The sequence below is a fragment of the Henckelia pumila genome, chromosome 3 (genome assembly GCF_033568475.1).
Source record: "Henckelia pumila isolate YLH828 chromosome 3, ASM3356847v2, whole genome shotgun sequence".
NCBI lineage: Eukaryota > Viridiplantae > Streptophyta > Magnoliopsida > Lamiales > Gesneriaceae > Henckelia > Henckelia pumila.
This window is the reverse complement of record NC_133122.1, coordinates 118,212,724-118,233,826: the sequence shown is the minus strand read 5'-3', so window position 1 is coordinate 118,233,826 and position 21,103 is coordinate 118,212,724. Positions and strand designations below refer to the sequence as shown.

Below are 21,103 nucleotides of genomic sequence, written 5' to 3'. Positions count from 1 at the left end.
CCAACTTTTGGCTAAGGGCTTTTATGACTCTATGTATAAACAATCTTTTGTTTAATATAATTTACACTTTTATAATGGCATTTACTTTATCTTTTATCATATTATTATGTTGTGACATACTATAAGATGTTTAGATGAAGACCTTGAATATACTATAGTGTATGTAAGATGTGGTGGTACATGGGGATGACTATCATGAAACACATCTTATAGTCACTGTATATTCTAAACAGTTCCTAGTCGATTGAGCCGTCCGTTAATAAGGATAAGGATCGCTCAAGATTGTGACTAGCATTTGCGATGCCGAGTACCACATTTCATTGGTATGGAACATAGAGATGTTCAAAGCATGCAAATGGATATTCATACGATGAATGATCGAACTACCCTATCCGAACTTTCCAAGTGGTTATCACTTATCGAGTGGATAAAGTCCGCGGTTTTGGTTGTACACCATTAGTCCTTACTACTTGAAACATCATTGAGACTCTATATGCTAGTACTATACTTTGACTCGTTTACCGACTCTATTGGGGTCATCAGGTGTTGGGATTGGGTACAGTTACGACACATATAGGAGTCGATGCTTTGTTGTCAAGTATTCACCACATACTTGCTAGTGTGGATATCCTATGCAATCTGAGGAGATATTAGTGTGACGAATCTCTGGCCAGAGTACATGATGTGTTTTAAGAAATGGTTTCTTAGTAGCACATGCGATGTCACTATTTGATCTTCAAGATGCATTGCATAGTTATCGAATCTCGAACGACTCTCGATTTACCAATGGTTGTTGATTCGATCGGGATATATGGATGAAGGGACCGTACTGTACGCTAACCAAAATCTATTGATTCTTGCAGGCACTATCAGTGATACCTAGGGAATCATGGGGCGATGTTGCTAGGCGCTCTTACCATGATTCGATGGGCAAGTCGGAAATTGTTGTTCCGAGTCACAAGGAGTTGTGAGCCCATGGCTAGCTGTATCCCTGAACCATTGAGGGTCACACAAGTAATGGATTTTTAATCCCCGTTGAGATAATTAAATTTAAAGAGTTAAATTTAGTGAATAAAGAAGTGGGACTTCTTATTTAAGAGTAGAAGGAGTAAGATTTCCTAAAATGACATAGTGATGGACATTTTTGGAAACCACTGAATTCGGATTCAGAAAATTTATCTTGACTCTAAAAGATGCAGAAATGGTTTCTGTGCACATTGGTGAAATTGGTTTATCAATCTGAGTCACGATGAATTTTATATTAATTTCTGAACATGCGGGCTTTGCTTGTCAGGCTTGAACTTATGACTAATGGGCCCTAAGCTGTTAGCAGCCCATATTATAAATAAGTTATTGCAGTACAGAAATTACACAGCAGAGGTCACAAAATTTTCGAAAACCCTAGCTGTTCTCTCTAGGTGTGGCCGCCCCCTCTCCTCTCTCTGTTCGAAAATTCCAGCCTGTGAATTTCGAATTTGCAGTCTGTTTTAACGGATCAAATTCGTTAATTCTCTTCGTAGAAACTTCTGATAGATTTTCTAGTGAAATCTATCAGAGGGATTAAACTTCTGTTCGTGGACCTGATTGAAGAATTGTTCGTCCATCAGTTCCTGGGATATACAACAAGAGCAGAGTTATCTGTTGGTGTCCATAATCTCGTTTCGAGATTTCAAGGTAAAAATTTAATTGTTATTTAATTTTTACACGCACAATTTAATCGTAAAGTTTTGATACCCATGATATGGAATCGTTCCATATAAAATTTTAAAACTTCCGCTGCATCGGGTATTAATTCTGTTTGATCTGAACACCGTTATCCAACAATCTACCCCGCTCAACTTCTATCTTAGTCCAAGAATTTTACGCTCTGATACCACCTATTGTGGTACCTCGGGTGCTAATCTCAATTCTTAATCACATTCAATATCAATATGATAAATAAGCAACATGATTACAATAATAAATCTGATCAAGTAAAAATATAATCTGTTTAATAAAAACAAAAATTAAACCAGGAAATTTGGCGACGCAAAACCATACATTTGGAGACGCAAAAAACCCGTCGCTGAACAAATTTTTTTTAATAGAGTGGCTCGCTCAAGCAAGCCTAAGGTGCGCTCGAGCGAGCACCACTCGGGTCTAGGACCCCCTTGGCTTGCTTGAGCGAGCCCAGGTTGCGCTCGAGCGAGCTGAGTTCTGCCCGACTTCAGAATTTCTGCTCTTTTGCTGTCTTATTCCAAGTACTGATGCATAACATGTATAATTACTCCTAAATGCATGAAAAGGTATTGAACATCATCAAATAAAATCTATACATGCATTTCAACATCTTTATACAATTTGAGTTCATTCCAAAGTGTGACAATATAAACACTTTTTATTCTTAACTTCTTAAAAATACAAGTTTGGCAGCACATTTCTACTTCTTAAACCTGAGTCACCATGTGCTAAATCTCTCAATCTCGAGCTATCCCTGTCAGGTCTGACCAGCTCCTGCCCAATCTGATGCAATGTACACATACAAACAAAGCAACAGTTGGATAACTCCGGTGAGAAATACATTTCAGTATGAACAACATGCATATACATCATTTAAGCATATTAAATCTATATATGCCATAATAATCTTAAGTCAAAAAACATATAGTAACATGTAAATCATAGAAGCATAATCAATTCTTAAATTCTTAAAGCATAGCTGTTCATCTATGACAATATCATACCAAACATATAAACATATTCATATCTAGAATAGCATATAATAACATGCTAGCATTTATAAACGCATATTTTGAACCATAGAAATCTCTATGTTAATGCATAAATGCAATGCATGTTTCAAGGAATAGGCTATCAAGTCTGATAACAATCAAATCTCTGTTCTTGGGATCCTGGGGAATAAAATATTTAACTAACCACCGACTCTCCCAATCAAGGTGGTGTCAAATATCTTAATTCCCCTAACTTTGGTGCAACTATAGTGAGTCATCTAGCTCTGGAAGAGAATCTACAATCCATGTCACTCAACTATAGCGTTCTCCAAATGTCATTTCGCAATTTAGGCCAATCAGCCCTCTATGCTTTTCAAGGTAGGGTAAGCATGAGTTCAAGATGAATGCAACATAATCTTGATGCGTTAAATCATACAAATACTGATAAACATCTTGAAAATTCAATTCAATAGTCATTCAAGGCAAAAATAATAAGTAAATCACATAAGAGCACTTAAACAAATAAGTATGTGATTTTAGAAAACTCGATAATCAAAACAATCTCGAGTTGTTCTTCCCATCTTATTTAATGTTTATTCATACCTTTTCAATCTTATTGTTGACATATTCAAGCTTGCTAGCTTCAACTCTGATGGCATATCTAAACTTTTATTCATTACACGCTTGCTCATCGATGTTGATAGTTGATCGAATTTTTTATTCAACTTTGATTGTTCAAACGCCTCAAACTCGTCGATTCGACTTCGATAACTTCAATTCCCAACTAAAATGACGTGTACAATATGCTTAACATCATTCTCAAATCTGATATTCATTTCTACGTTCAACCTATAGCTGAAATCGGCTTAAATTGATAACCGGCGGCGTAACAGTTCGAAGTCGGTCTTTCCAAAAGGTTAAAAATAATCTAATAAATCAATTAAACTCATCATCATCACCACTTCAGCAGAAATACACGTTCAACACAGCCCCCAAAAATTCATAATTACAAATAATCTTCAAAAATTCATAAACATGCTCAAACGACGATCTTTTCTCAATCCGTATTAGATATGCTATCGTCGTATATACTAAAACATGTTTATACAATAAAATTTTAATTTTAAAAACATTTTAAAATTAAAACATGGTAGAACTTCTTAAAACTTACGTCAAAACATAGCACTCGGAGTTGTGATCGCAAATATACGATCAATCGGAAATTCTACCGGGCGGATCAAAAGATATGGAAACTTGAAAGGTCAAAAATGGCTTGGAACCCCTTTCTCCCTCTTCTCTCGGTTTGTTTCTGCTATGGGCCGAACAATTCTGATTCATTTCATACCAAGGACACGTTTTTATGGCCAATTGCAAGGAAATTTCACTTTGGCCCCTGAACTTTGGCATATTTGCAAGCTAGTCCCCGAACAAGCGATTTAATTCAATTTCAATCCTAATTAATTTAAGAATAGTAGAATTTAATTCTAAACTCTAAATATTCTCAAATTATATATTTTTGGATTAAAATTAAATAATTTTGAACCTTATCGCATTTTAGTCCTTGAACTTCTCAATATTTGCAAATTGGTCCTTGCTCGGATTTCATCCTCAAATTAAATTCTTCTTAATATCAAACTCATAATTGAAATCTTAAATCCTATAAATATTCAATTCAAATATTCAAATATTTTAATTTAAGAATTTCTGATATTAAAATCTTAAAATTCGAAAATCCTCAAATTAAAGATTTTTGACCCGAAATTTAAATATCTAATTCCGTAATTTCTCAAATTAATATTTTCTCAATTCTGAAATTGAAATCTTAAATTTTGTAATAAATTCTTTAATATTTTCGGGCCTTACATGAGGCAATCCAGGAATCTCATACGGAAAGACATTAGTTTTGTAAATCTCTAACCACTGATATATCAACCAATTCGAGGCTAGATTTCAGATCATCAACTGCATATAATAAGAATCCTTCTGCATCTTTCTGTAACAAACGGGTCATCGAAAAAACAAATATCAAGGAATCTTGGATCGAGAACCCTTACCAAAAAATTTTCACTCGACTACCATTTCGGGTCTGAAACTAACCACTTCTTGGAAACAACCCACGGTTGCCCTGTACTAGGGTAAAGGATCTAAACCGAAAAAACAGTCAAAATTTGATAACACAGGTACAAAAATAGTTCAGTTCAATCATATTCCCATCAAATCGAAGTTCACAATTTCAGACTAATCTCACAGAACAATTTCTCTACCCAAAGGTGAAGTAATAGAAATAACAGCAGGCAAAGGCTCAGAAGGCAAAGAATGCATCGGACAAATTTTTCGGAGGAAAAGGAATGAGATGCACCAATATCTATCAATACATGAGCAAAAAAACTCAAGAGAAATCAATTACCTACTATGTCATCATCATGTGCATCTTGAGCCTGATCCTCGATAAGAGCAAAGGCTAGTGCCTGTTGCATCAGAGGTTGATTCACGTTCTGATTTCCTCCTTGTCGATTCTGCTGTGGTGGCAGAAAAGAGTGAACTACAGAAGCTTGACTTTCAGGCTGAGCTGATGGTCTAGAAAAAATCCCACTCCGAGATCATTCAGAACCACGCTGAGGACACACTCGGGCAAAGTGTCCAGTTTGATAACAAATATGACAGCTTCCAGAAATTCCACGACAATTCTCACTGAGGTGTTGACCTCCACAATTGCTGCAAGACATACCTGAAGATACTGAACTCTGTCCTGAACCAAACTGTTTCGAATCACTAGAACTAGAAAAACTGCTCCCTGGCTTCTTGAATTTCTTTCCCTTCGTTTGTAAATGATCTCTTATGCTACTACCTCTATATCCGGACAATTGCTGGAAAGGAATCTTCTGACGAAATTCAGATTTAAACAAACTCCAAGAAATATTCGTACCTTGATTCTCTAAATATTTCTTCTTAGAAATCCACCAACTTTTCGCAATACCTTGTAGTTGATGAACAACTAACCGGATTCGATGGTCATCTGGGTAGTCAAGAGATTCAAACAATTGATCGATCTCATCTAAACAATTTTCACACCCAATAGCATTTTTGGTACTCTTCAGATTCGGTGGTTTGAAAGACTGAAACCACATCAACAAATTTTCCATCGGTGTCGGAGTGACATCCATAGGATCACTCATAGTACTGTCTTGTTCGTTCAAAGAGTTACTGCTGGTTGATGCCTGATTACAACTCTTCGAGGAGACAATTCATATTCTCAAGAGGATTAGGACTCAATTATCTCAACTTCAACGATTCGGTGTCCATCAATCTCTGTTCGACAAAATTATTCAATCTCAAGAGTATTCGGATTAAAATCAGGAATCAAATACAATTCGTATCTCAAATAATTCATGCTTTACAATTTAAATCAAATAAATCATGCTTCATAATTTAAATCACAAAATGTAGTTCAAATAATTCCCGAAGTAATAAAGCATGCTCGCGTGGAATTCAAATAATCAATAAAAAATTCAATCACATGCGAGAAATTAAACTCAAGCGGACTTGATCTACCCCGCTTACTTCTAAATTAGTCCAAGAACTTAACTCTCTGATACCACTTAATGTGAGGACCTCGGTTTTAATCATCTAATTGAAAATAAATCGATCAAACAATCACAAATGTCAAGGCAGAAAAAGTAATGAATTTTTTTAAAAGATGTCCGGAACCCCTGCACGCCTCCGTGCTCGGGTTCGTGCATTAGTCTGAATCCGATACTCAACAGCTGCAGGTACACGAACCCCGTGCTCACCTCCGTGTCCGGGTTCGTGCTCAAAATGCACCAAAACTCAACTCTCTACCTCAAAAAACATCACACGGACCCTCACACAGAGCTGGCACGGGGTCCGTGCATGTCAACATAAACTAATATTCAAAAACAGAGGGCACACGGACCCATATATGGATGTGGCACGGGGTCCGTGCATATAAATTTCCAAACATATTTTCGGACAAAAGGTACACGGACCCTAGCACGGATGTGGCACGGTGTCCGTGCCCTGCTACACCAGCAAAATTTAAAGGCATAACAAATCTGATCCAACCTACAAACAACTCCATAATCAACTCAAAATAACATCCATACATGCATTAATACATCAATCTAGCAAAATACAATACATAAGGAGTTTAGATTTGTTCAGACATTCAAAAAGTAGAACATGCATCGGTTCTAACTAGTTTGACAACATAATACATATCAAGTTCGAATACAAAGTCGACTTTTAAAACCAAGTCCTCACTTCTATCAATCACAAACCGATCTAGCCATGCTGCCTCTGATTCGATCCTGCCCCTCCTGTTGCCAAGCACACATACAAATGTGACAACAGCCGGATAAATCCAGTGAGAATAATATTTCCAGTAAAAGAGACATAACATGCAATATCAAAAACATATCATTATCATGATATATCAACAATATATTCCAAATATGAAATAGAATGAAATGCATGTCTTTAAAATTCGGGATTATCTTAATCGGATAATCGTAGGAGTATTCGGTTCTTCGGCTGGGATCCCGATGATAAGATATAACAACAACTCACCGACTCACGCGATCGAGGTGGATGAGGTATAACTTACTCCTCTAGACTTTGGAGCAAAAAGAAGTATTCAAACTCTGGGAGACGCAACAACCCATGCACTCAATTATAGTCTCCAAATAATCTAATTTGAAAGGAAATCAAATAATTCGGCTCAAGATGAAATGCATATGAAAATTGTATTACATTCAAGAATAATTCAAATAATTCAAATAAACATGCAATTATGTGATTTTAGGGAACTCGAAATTCAGTTTGGATTCGAGTATTCGACCCCTTTTTAGTTCGATGTCGACTTTTACCTTATTCTCGATTCAAGGTGCTCCACACCGACGTCAAATCTAAATAAAATGTCAAAATATTAAATCAAAAACCATATCTACCTCAAAACAAAACTTCGATGTAGAATCATTTCCAATCCTCGACCAACTCTTCAACGATTCGAATTCTTACAATTCCAAGTTCCAACTGTCTTCAAACAGATCTGTACGGAGAAATAAAAGAACTCAACATCAATCATTCAACTCAATTCAACAACAATTCAAGCCATTTCCACAAAACTCCAAAATTCTCAAACCAGCGGCATAACGGCTAATAAACGGCCACCGAAAATCAACAAACTCAGCATATCAATCCAATATACCTCATATCTTCAACAAAAAATCAAAATCAACTTGATATCAACAAAATCCCAAACCCCAATTTTCGAATAAATGCTTTAAAAATCATAACAAATCCAAACGTCGCTCTTTTTCCGATCCGACTTGGAATATATGATCTATGCTAGCTCAAGGACAACATACCCAAACAAAAACATAATCCATCGACATCAGCAAAATGAAGTATAACCGATCGAAGAAAAACTTATGGTACAACAAAGCCTTTGAAGCCGTGATCGCGAATATACCTTCAGATCGAATTTCTATCGAACGGATCGTGCAAAATAGGAAATCCAAAAGCTCAAAATCAAGTTTGGGAGCAAAAATGGAGGATGAGGCGTGGAGGAGAAGGAGAGAAGAAGAAGACACGCCTACTCATATATATATATATATATATATATATATATATATATATATATATATATATAAAGATCAAGTCAAAATGAGGAAATTGCACTTTAGTCCCTGAAATTCACAAAATTTACAATTCAGTCCCTGCTCAAATTTCAATTCAACCCTAAAACTTCTCATCCCGGAAAATCAATAAATATTTAAAATAAAATAATTTTCGGGTGTTAAAAAAGTATTTCTCGAAGAAAGTATTCTTGAAGTTCTTCCATGACAATGTGGTCAAATCCAAGCCAATAACTGCGCCCTCCCACCAGAGAGCCGCATAATCTTTCAGCATAAATTGATGATATTCTTGTCTATTCTCATGACAGGAATGAGCATGCACATCATTTAAGAATTGTATTGCAGACGTTACAAGAAAAGAAGTTGTATGCAAAGTTGAACAAGTGCGAGTTTTGGCTTGATCGGGTAGTGTTTCTCGGTCATGTGATATCAAGTGAAGGAATATCTGCATATCCAAGCAAGGTTGAGGCAGTGTTTGTAACGCCTAGAATTTTATTAGGTGATTTTGCATGCATAACTAGGAAAATATTTAAATAAAATTTTTTAAATGGGTTAAATGGCTTTATGTGAATTATGTGATTTTATTTGCATGATTAAAATATTATTTTTAGCATTTAACCCGTATTTATGATATTTATGAGATTTTTAGAAATAATGTTTTTCGATCGCGTAGACGGGACCGTGGATGGACGAGGTATAGAAATTATATTCCAAACATTTTTATGATAATTTATTAGCCTTAAAATATTTAATTTAAGGTATTATTTTCAGAAAAATAATAGTTATATATATATATATATATATATATATATATATATATATATATATGAGATCAATTTTCACTAAAATAAGCTATTTAAAATGCTTTAACGGGGCATTTAAAATTATATAAATTAATATTCCGAAAATTTTCAGTAATATATTACTTTTTAAGAGTCATATTTTTATATTAAATATGATAAATATTTTCCTAAATTCTAACTTAATAATTTAATAATTAGATACAATGTATCCTTCCTATTCTCACATTGAATAATCTAGCCGCCATGTACCTCATCTCTCTCGCGTTTTCAGCATAAAACTCACGTTTCGCATTCCCTCAGCCGCCACCCTCACATCTGAAAAACTTCAAAACATAAAAACACACCATTACATACGAATTCTTGAAGATCTTGGTTAGAGTTTTCAAGCCCGTTCATCTCGAAAAACTGTATGCGCGTCAATATTCATTGTTTGATCGAAATATTCAAGAAAGACACGTTTGAACTCTCTTTGTTGTCCACCATCTAAGTCATAATATTCTGATTGAGCATGAAATTATTGTTTTAGCATATGACGATTTAATGGCATGAGGATGTTTACTTTTCACCTAAACTGTACACGGTTCCCTTATTTTTCATGTTGAAACTCATGTTTATTTATCTGGTACGGCTAGGGATTGCTGCTCATGAGTTGAGGTCGTGCTAGGGTCCCTAGGAGTCTAGTGTTCAAGGTGGCTCAGTCGTTAGGGGCAGGGATGGTCAAAGCCAATGGGTTTTATTGGATGGGGTTGCTACAAATCGGTAAATTTTGGGATTTCCGAAACATGGTTTGCCAGGGCTGTGTATGGATTGGTTCAAAGCGAGGCACGGCTCGTTGGAACCGCCCAGACGTGGGATACATCTAGGCGGTGGAGCTCTGGCCGGTCGGTGGCCGGAGCTGCCCGGCAGCAGGCCACAAAGTCTGCTGCTGCACGACCGAGAGAATGAGGGAGGGGGTGATGTCGGGTTTGAGGGGTAACGGGCTGGGTTTGGTTATTTTGGGTCCGGGTCAGGTCAAAAACATGTCGGGTAAAGTTAAATGGGTCCGCGTCCGGGTTAGGTTAGTTGGGCTCGGGTAATTTATTTTTAATTTAATTAGTAGTTTAAGATTATTTATGAGTCTAATTTGGGTTAGTTAAAATAATTGAGATTCATGGGTTTAAGTTATTGGGCTTAAATAATTATTTTAGTAAGTTCAATAATTTTTATGGGCCTAGAGCCAATAAAATTTATTGGGTCAGTTTTGGGATATTGGGCCCATTGGGCCAGTCTAGGTAATTAATTGTTCTGGGCTTGGTTTTTGGGCCAGATATGTCTTTTTGAGCTTGAATATATTATTTGGGCTTAAATATAAATTAATGGGCTTAAGTTGAGTTATTGGGCCAGTCTAAAAATTAATGGGTCTAAGTCTAAGGAGTCACCAGCCTGAACCAATCATGAAAAATATGCATGGTCCGTAAATATATATTTAATTATTGCATGAATGAATATTTTAAGTATAAAAAAGTATTATTTTTACATTTATTATTAATTATTAAATAATTAAATATATTTTTACGAGCAATATTTTTATGAAAATAAGTCATGAATAATTTTTATGTATGCGCATGATGAAATATGTATATACATGTGTGATGCTGGGCAATGAAAAATATTTTAAGGAAGTTGAAGTGAGTGTGTGACAACCTACGGGATTGGAGATGAGATGCCTAGGTCCGGAGACCTTTCCATATGACACGGGACTGTGAGTCGGGATAATGGGGCCCGATTGCCTTTCCATAAGATTATGATTATGTTTGCCTACGGATCCGGGTCATCCTGGTGAAGGGGCCAAGAGGTGGAGATCCCACCGTCACGTACGTTGGTTTTAAATTGATCAATCCACATGACACGTCACACAACATGGATATAACCTTCAGATTTTTAAATGATGATATGCCCTTATTATGATGCATGATGGTTATGTATGAGTATGAATGTTAAGTTATGTGATGATCATAATTTATGTATTATAAGAATATGCATGAATATATATTATTTATTATGTATCTTGCATGTATTATATGTTGCATCATTTTTAATCATGTTGCTATTATGAGATAAAGCATGCTGAGCCCCTAGGCTCACTAGACTTAAATGGTGCAGGTGAGCAAGAATATGATTTAGAGAATGTAACCCCGACTGGCGATGAAGACGTATGAGCCTCCCAGTAGTCGGGTAGCCCGTGACCATCGCTCTAGTCATGTTTTCAATGTTTTGAATATTACTACGTTTTTCGCACATGTTTTATGATTTATTTATGAGTTAATGGATTTTGTGTGAGGATTTTTGGAGAGTTGGATGATGATATTTGATGCATGAAATTATACTTATTTTATATGCATGTAAATTCTTATTATGGTTTTTAGTTGGAATATTTTTATGGGAAATTGTTTATGTTTATAAGTATTTTAGAAATTAATTATTTAATATATATATATACACGTTTTAAGTATATATATATTATATTATATTAAGTATTAGTTATTTATTTATTCATTTATGGATGCATGATTTTAAATATATTTTATATTAAATATTTAGATATTTACTTATTTATTTTTTTTAAAAAAAATTTAGTAGTATTAGGATCTGGTCGTGTCAGTTGGTATCAGAGCAAGGTTCTTGGAGGGTACTAGCCTACTACGTGGAGCTCAGAAGTCGTACTACCAGTCTGTAAGTTTTAATGTTTTAATTATATTTATTTATGGGGCTTAGGATTTATGATTTAATGATTTATGTTATGAAAGATTTTAAATATACTAGTTATGCATTGCGATCACGTTAGAGATTTATGAAAATTGCAGTATGACCCCCGAAGGAATTCTCAGGAATCGAACACCATCAATGGCGACCAAGGTTATGAAAATCGTCAGAATCCACCTCCACCACCTCAGCTTACTCCGTTTGAGAGAGCCATTGTGGATATGTTGGCTGGGATTACAAGGTTGCTTGAGCACCAGACTTCACAGCGAGATTCAAGAAGCAGGGGCCCAAAGAGTTCAGTGGCACTACCGATCCACTTGTTGCTGAGGAGTGGATCCGGTCTTTGGAGACCATCTTTGCCTATATGGGTGTAACGCCCGGAATTATTTAATTTTAATTCCGAGAATAATTAATTTGGGAATATTTGGAGTTTTGATTTAAATTCTAATATTCTTAAATTGATTAGGATTGAAAATTGAATCAATGAGAAGCTGAGGACCAAATTGCAATTTTTGAATAGTTGAGGGGCTAAAGTGCAAATTCCATTACATTTATCAGAATTTGGTTGAAGATTCAGCATGTACACGTGTGGTTCACCACTTCTTCATCAAATTATTCAGAAAACAAGAAAGGAAACCGAGAGAAAAGATTTTCATATTTCAATCTTCATTTTCAAATTCACATATCTTGAGCTACGGACATCCGATTTCGATTCCGAAAGATGTTTTGGAATCCTCTCGACAAGACCTTCGATTTGATGTAAGTTTATTCTTTGTTCATCAAGGTTTGAGAAGTCGAATTTGACAGATATCAGATGTGGATATGAAGTGTTGTTGTTAAGCTTCGATCTTTTGTGTTCTTGAGATTGGATTGAAGATTGATTGTTATATCTTGTTCTTATGATCTCCAGCTATGATTCGATTGTTTTATCTGCTGTTATCTTGAAGATTATGTTGGTTTTGAATCGTATATAGCTGTTATTGTTATTGATATGTTCGGAATCGCCGAAGTAATTCCGATATGCCGTCGAACCCTTGATTTGAAGTGATTTGCTATTGTTTTTGGATTCCGAAGTTGCTGAACTATTGACTGATGATTCCTTGATTGTTATGCTATTGTTTCAGTGCATAAATAGAGTATATAAACTCAAGAAGTCGACGCCAAAACCGATAGAAGATAGAACAAGGTTGGTAAAGTTTGCCTTGAAGTTCTTGTTGAAGTTTGGGTTGATAGTGAGCAGACTTTGAGATGAGTTTTTGGTGATTGATCTTGTACAGATTTTGACAAGTTCGAAGACATCCTAAACACCATATTTGAAAGGTAATAGTGGACTATTATTTGATTGGGAATACAACTCGAGATGGTTTGTATCGAGTTCCCTTAAATCACATACTTATTTGTTTATTTGCTCTTATGTGCTTTATTTTGAGTTGTTGAATAAGTTCTTGATATAATGAATGCTTTGATGATGATATATGTTGCATTCATCTTGAAGACTTATTCCTTGATTTTGAAATGAACGGAAACTTTCGAATAGACGATTTGAGGAATTGTATATGTATGGCCTGGGTGGTTGTTTTAGCCTAGCGTCTGATTTTCATATATGATTGCTTCGAAGTATAGAGAAGAAAGATAAGTAACCCCACCTCGATCGGGAGAGTCGGTGGATTAGTTATGATATCTACTTCTCGGGATCCCAACCGACGAATGATGAAATGAACCTTGTTTTGAAAACATGCATTGTATTTACCTTTATATCATGATCTTGATATATGTTTGTTATGCATGTTTAGTCGCTTTTACTGGGAAATCTATTTCTCACCGGAGTTATCCGGCTATTTGTTGTGTTGTATGTGTCATGACGATAGGCGGAAGTGGATCCGGGCAAAAGCGGAATTGAAGAACAAGAGAGGAGAGATTAGCGTGATGATCCGGTATAGAAAAGAAGTTGCTGTCTTATATGTTGAGAATAGGAGTTGAGGTTTTGAATTAGTAGACTTGAACTTTAGTTAAAGTGTTGATAGTTGATCTTGTAAACAAACACTTGAAATGGATGCTCTACTCTTGCATTGAGTTGTTAATGTATATACATGTTGTTGACTTGATATGATTTATATACCATGATGATGCTTTTGGGAGTTGATACAAGATGTTTAGAACTTGATTTTTACTTTGTGCATGTTTTAGTAGATCAAAGGATCAAGTTTGACAGCAAGTTTTAGAGCTGGTTTTGAACTACGTTTTGTGGGCAGGAAACTGCCCAGGGACGCGCCCGAGCTGCAGAAAACAGCAGCCCGAGCGCAGCCAGGGCAGTTGGCTACTGTTTTGACACCAACAGGGTGCGCCCGAGCGGCCCATTTCAGCCGCTCGAGCGCAGCCCATTAAAAAAAAAAATTCCATCTTTGAATGTTTGGTGTTTGCTTATCTTTAATTCATGATCTTGGATTAATTTTGTGAATTTGAGAGATTAAGAACCGGTTCGTCACAACAGGTGGCATCAGAGCAAGAAATTCTGGACATAGATAGACAGTGAGTGGGGTAGATCGAGTCTTCTGCCTTACTTATTTATTTTTTTTTATCATGCTATCATTTAATTACGTGATTGAATTACATGTTTTAACTTCTAGCATGATTTACTTTCAAGTATTTTATTACAAGATGTTGTATTTATTTTATTTGAAATTATGATTACGATGATTAAAGATGCATGCCTACTGGAATATCTGAACTGATTAGAGGCATGGATTCTGATGATTTATGATATGCTATCTGATTATCTGAATTGATTGGAAGCATGTCTTGTTGAGTACTTCAATTATTTATTTAAAGATTGAATCAGAACCGTGTCTTGATTAGAGGTAAGATGATCAGAGGAGGACTGAGATAATTTGATGATTTGGTATCCTAAACATTTTGATAATTAGATGTGTCTCGAAGACCAGGACGACCTCCTCTGAGACCCCATGTTCCTATTTCTCTACCAGAACAGACAGTTCATACTCCACCGACAGTTGTCACACCGATAGTGCCTGCAACTGCAGTCCCAAGTAATGAACAGGGCAGTACATCACGAGATATGACAGATATGACTGCAACTCCCATGGAAACACTACTGAAACCTTTTCAATCCTACAAGCCGCCAACTCTGAAAGGTACTGAAAATGCAGTTGAATGTGAAGGATGGCTAGATGACATGGAGATGTTGTTTGATTCACTTGACTACGGTGTTGAGCGAAGAGTTAGGCTTGTTGGTCATCAGTTGCATGAAGTTGCTAAAAGGTTGTGGTTCACAACAAAGAAATCTCTGGAGCGTCGAGGAACTGTTCTGACTTGGAATGCCTTCAAGACTGAATTCTATCAACGTTTCTTTCCGGTATCTTATCGAAAATACAAGGGTGCCGAATTTTCTAATCTGAAGCAGGGAAACTTGAATATTGAAGACTACGTTGCAAAATTCACTACATTGCTAAGATTTGCTCCACATGTTGCAGACAGTGACGAGGCTATGGCTGATCAGTTCATTAATGGACTGAATCCTGATGTTTTTACACTGGTGAATACAAGGCGACCGAATAATTTTGCTGATGCCTTGAACAGTGCCAAAGGAGCAGAATGAAAGAGTGGGTGCCCGGTGAGCCAACTTGTGGCTAAGGGCTTTGATGACTCTTTGTATAAACAATCTTTTGTTTAATATTATTTACACTTTTATTAATGGCAATGACTTTATCTTTCTTCATATTGTTATATTTTGATATACTATTGTTGTTTTGATAAAGACCTTGAATATACTATAGTGTATGTAAGATGTGGTAGAACATGGAGATGTCTATCATGAAACACATCTTATAGTCACTGTATATTCTAAACTGTTCCTAGTCGATTGAGCCGTCCGATAATAAGGATAAGGATCGCTCGAGTTTGAGACTAGCATTTGCGATGCGGAGTACCACGTTTCATTGGTAAGGAACATAGAGATGTTCGAAGCATGCAAATGGATATTCATATGATGAATGATCGAACTACCCTATCCGGACTTTCCAAGTGGTTATCACTTATCGAGTGGATATAGTCCGCGGTTTTGGTTGTACACCATTAGTCCTTACTACTTGAAACATCATTGAGACTCTATATGCTAGTACTGTGCTTTGACTCGTTTACCGACTCTATTGGGGTCATCAGGTGTCGGGATTGGGTACAGTTACAACACGTATAGGAGTCGATGCTTTGTTGTCAAGGATTCACCACATACTTGCGAGTGTGGATATCCTATGCGATCTGAGGAGATATTAGTGTGACGAATCTCTGGCCAGAGTACATGATGTGGTTTAAGAAATGGTTTCTTAGTAGCACATGCGATGTCACTATTTGATCTTCAAGATGTATTGCATAGTTATCGAATCTCGAACGACTCTCGATATACCAATGGTTGATTCGATCGGGATATATGGATGAAGGGACCGTACTGTACGCTAACCAAAATCTATTGGTTCTTGTAGGCACTATCAGTGATACCTAGGGAATCATGGGGCGATGTTGCTAGGCGCTCTTACCATGATTCGATGGGCAAGTCGGAAATTGTTGTTCCGAGTCACAAGGAGTTGTGAGCCCACGGCTAGCTGTATCCCTGAACCATTGAGGGTCACACAGAGTAATGGATTTTTAATCCCCGTTGAGATAGTTAAATTTAAAGAGTTAAATTTAATGAACAAAGAAGTTGGACTTCTTAATTATGAGTAGAGGAGTAAGATTTCCTAAAATGACATAGGGATGGACATTTTTGGAAACCACTGAATTCAGATTCAGAAAAATTTATCTTGACTTTAAAATGTGCAGAAATGGTTTCTGTGCACATTGGTGAAATCGGTTTATCAATCGGAGTCACGATGAATTTTATATTAATTTCTGAACATGCGGGCTTTGCTTGTTGGGCTTGAACTTATGACTAATGGGCCCTAAGCTGTTAGTGGCCTACATTATAAATAAGTTATTGCAGTACAGAAATTACACACAACAAGTCACAAAATATTTTTCAAACCCTAGCTGCGTTTTTAATAAGTGGCCGCCCCCTCCCTCCCTCTGCTCGAAAAATCCAGCCTGTGAATTTTGAATTACAGTCTGGTTTAACGGATCAAATTCGTTAATCTCTTCGTAGAAACTTCTGATAGATTTTCTAGTGCAATCTATCAGAGGGATTAATTATCCGTTCGTGGACCTGATTGAAGAACAGTTCGTCCATCAGTTCCAGGGATATACAACAAGAGCAGAGCAATCTGTTGGTGTCCATAATCTCGATTCGAGATTGGAGGTAAAAATTTATAATTGTTATTTAATTTTTACACACACAATTTAATCGTAAGGTTGATACCCATTATGGAATCTTTCCATATAAAAATTTTAAACTTCCGCTGCACCGGGTATCAATTCTGATTGATCTGATCGCCGCGTTCTCCAACACAGAAGCTGGCTTGATACAGCAGCGAGGAGCTTCGTATATTGCACAGCCTCCGAGACAGTCACAACCTTTAGCTTCAACTCAGCAACAGTCATCTCGATTTGACAGTGGTGGCAGTAGCAGTGGCAAGAAGGGATATTTGCAAGCTAGAGGGAAACAATTTAAGAAATCTGGAAGCATTTCTTCATGTTCCAGTGGTACGAAACAGAAGTCTGGGGTATTCTGTAACACTTGTGGTGGAGGACATCCAACTGATCAGTGTCGAGGTGTATCTGGGAGATTCCATATATGCCATCAGACCGGCCATTTTGCGAGAATATGTCCTCAGAGTGGTGCTGGACAGGCACGAGGTGCAGAGTCATCACGATCAGTGGCTCAACCCGTGAGGCAAGCCTCCTCTGTCCATTCCTTTCAACCATCACCACCTCAGCAATAGTTGAGGCCAGGAGGAAGTCAGGTAGGCAGTCAGCCACAGAGACAATAGGCTCATGTTTATGCATTGACGGAGGAGCAGGCACAGGGAGCACCAGATGATGTGATTGCATGTAACTGTTCTTTTTATGGTTATCCCGCATATGTCTTGATAGATACAGGTGCATCCCATACGTTTATATCTGCCAAATTTGTTGCATTGCATGCTTTGCCTGTTGAAACATTACCTGTTGTAGTATCTGTTTCTTCTCCTTTGGGGAGGGGTCTTATATTGATTCAGATAGTTAAGAATTGTATACTACAGTATGATGGTAATGAAATTGAGATAGATTGCTTCGTACTTGGTATGTCTGATTTTGACTGTATTATTGGGATTGATATGCTGAACAAGTACAGAGCTACCGTAGACTGTTTCCAGAAGATAGTGAGATTCAGACCTGAAATGGCTGGAGAATGGAAATTCTATGGTAAGGGTTCACGTGCCAAGATTCCTCTTATTTCTGTATTATCTATGACCCGACTTTTGCAGAAAGGAGCAGAGGAATTTCTTGTTTATGTAGTTGATGTGTTGAAAACTAGCCCGAACCTGGATGATTTGCCAGTGGTTAGTGAATTTGCGGACGTTTTCCCTGATGAGATTCCAGGATTACCTCCGTATCGAGAGATTGATTTCAACATCGAACTGATGCCAGGAACTGCACCGATTTCGAAAGCACCTTATCGAATGGCACCAGTTAAACTGAAAGAATTGAAGGAACAGTTAGAAGATTTACTGGCCAAGGGATACATTCGACCCAGTGTTTCTCCTTGGGGAGCTCCAGTACTGTTTGTTAGAAATAAAGACGGTTCAATGAGATTATGTATTGACTACCGGCAACTGAACAAGGCTACGGTAAAGAAAAAATACCCTTTGCCTCGTATTGATGATTTATTTGATCAGTTGCAGGGTTCTTCTGTGTATTCCAAGATCGATCTGAGATCTGGATACCATCAGCTGAGAGTTAGGGATTCTGATATTCCTAAGACTGCGTTCAAAACCAGGTATGGCCATTATGAGTTTATAGTTATGCCATTTGGTTTGACAAATGCTTCAGCTGTGTTTATGGCTTTGATGAACCGTGTATTTCAGAAGTATCTCGATGACTTTGTGATTATTTTTATTGATGATATTCTGATATATTCAAATAATTTGATTGATCATTATGAACATCTGAGAACAGCATTGAAGACTTTAAGAGCCGAGAAACTGTATGCTAAACTGTCGAAATGCGAGTTTTGGCTGAAACATGTTGTCTTTCTTGGACAAATTATATCTAGAAATGGTATTTCTGTGGATCCAAGTAAAGTCGAAGCAGTGATCAGTTGGTCGAGACCATCATCTGTTCCTGAGATCCGGAGTTTTATGGGATTGGCTGGGTATTATCATCGATTTATTAAAGATTTTTCCAGTATTGCGAAGCCGATTACTCAGTTGACTCAGAAGAATACTCCATTTGTCTGGTCTGATGCTTGTGAATCAAGTTTTCTGGAGTTGAAGAAACGATTGACCAGTGCACCAGTCTTGATGATTCCTTCAGGTACTGGTGGTTTCACTGTTTATTGTGATGCATCTCACCGAGGTTTAGGTTGTGTTTTAATGCAGCGAGGTCATGTGATTGCTTATGCCTCGAGACAATTGAAGCCTCACAAAACCAGATATCCGATTCATGATCTTGAATTTGCCGCCATTGTATTTGCTTTAAAGATTTGGCGACATTATCTGTACGGGGAACAGTTTGAAATCTATTCTGATCACAAGAGTCTGAAATATCTATTTTCTCAGTCAGAATTAAATATGAGACAGCGGAGATGGCTTGATTTGCTGAAAGATTTTGACTGTGAGATTAAATATTATCCAGGAAAATCGAATGCAGCAGCTGATGCATTGAGTTGAAAGGTATGTTCTTTATCCTTATGGACGATTGGTGTATCGAATTTGATTGAAAATTGCTGTTTATCTGGATTAGTATTTGACACAAATTATCAGCCATTACGATTCTATCAAATGCAAGTTGAACCAGCTTTATTGGTAAGAATTCGAAATGCTCAAAAACTTGATCAGAATGTGCAGAATTCGATTGAGAAAGTTCGATCAGGACATGTATCTGAATATCGGGTTCAAGATGATCTTCTATACGTTCACAATCGCCTTGTAGTGCCTGATATTTCTGATGTACGTCAACAACTACTGAAAGAGGCGCATTGTAGTCGTTACAGTATTCATCCTGGTGGTAGGAAGATCTATAACGATCTTAAAGCTCATTATTGGTGGAAGCAAATGAAGACTGATATCACTGATTTTGTAGCTCTATGTTTGAATTGCCAACAGGTGAAGGCTGAGAGGAAGAGACCGCCTGGTTTGTTACAGAGTTTGTCTGTACCTGAATGGAAATGGGATCATATTTCCATGGATTTTGTGACTAGATTACCTCGATCTTCTAGAGGTTATGATGCTATCTGGGTGATTATTGACAGATTGACGAAATCAGCGTGTTTTATTCCATATCGTATGACGTATAGACACGATCAGATGGCAGAGATTTATGTCCGTGAAGTTGTCAGATTGCACGGAGTGCCGAAATCTATTGTATCAGATCGTGATCCTCGATTCACATCACATTTCTGGCATAGTTTGCAGAACGCTTTGAAAGAGTGGGTGCCCAGTGAGCCAACTTGTGGCTATGGGCTTTGATGACTCTTTGTACAAACGATCTTTTGTTTAATGTAATTTACACTTTTATTAATGGCAATGACTTTATCTTTCTTCATATTGTTATATTATGATATACTATTGTTGTTTTGATAAAGACCTTGAATATACTATAGTGTATGTAAGATGTGGTAGAACATGGGGATGTCTATCATGAAATACATCTTATAGTCACTGTATATTCTAAACTGTTCCTAGTCGATTGAGCCGTCCGATAATAAGGATAAGGATCGCTCGAGTTTGGGACTAGCATTTGCGATGCGGAGTACCACGTTTCATTGGTAGGGAACATGGAGATGTTCGAAGCATGCAAATGGATATTCATAGGATGAATAATCGAACTACCCTATCCGGACTTTCCAAGTGGTTATCACTTATCGAGTGGATAAAGTCCGCGGTTTTGGTTGTACACCATTAGTCCTTACTACTTGAAACATCATGGAGACTCTATATGCTAGTACTGTGCTTTGACTCGTTTACCGACTCTATGGGGGTCATCAGGTGTCGGGATTGGGTACAGTTACAACACATATAGGAGTCGATGCATTGTTGTCAAG

The 21,103-nt window shown here is 37.0% G+C and overlaps 1 protein-coding gene across 1 annotated transcript in view; it reads left to right on the top strand.

Moving 5' to 3' along the window:
* Window positions 1–12,287, top strand: part of LOC140889377 (uncharacterized) — a 53,115-nt gene extending 40,828 nt beyond the window's left edge. The window contains exon 6 of the mRNA XM_073297092.1: window positions 12,015–12,287. Coding sequence (XP_073153193.1) covers window positions 12,015–12,287 — 273 coding nt within the window. The remainder of the gene's footprint in view (window positions 1–12,014) is intronic.
* The last annotated feature ends 8,816 nt before the right edge of the window (window positions 12,288–21,103 follow it).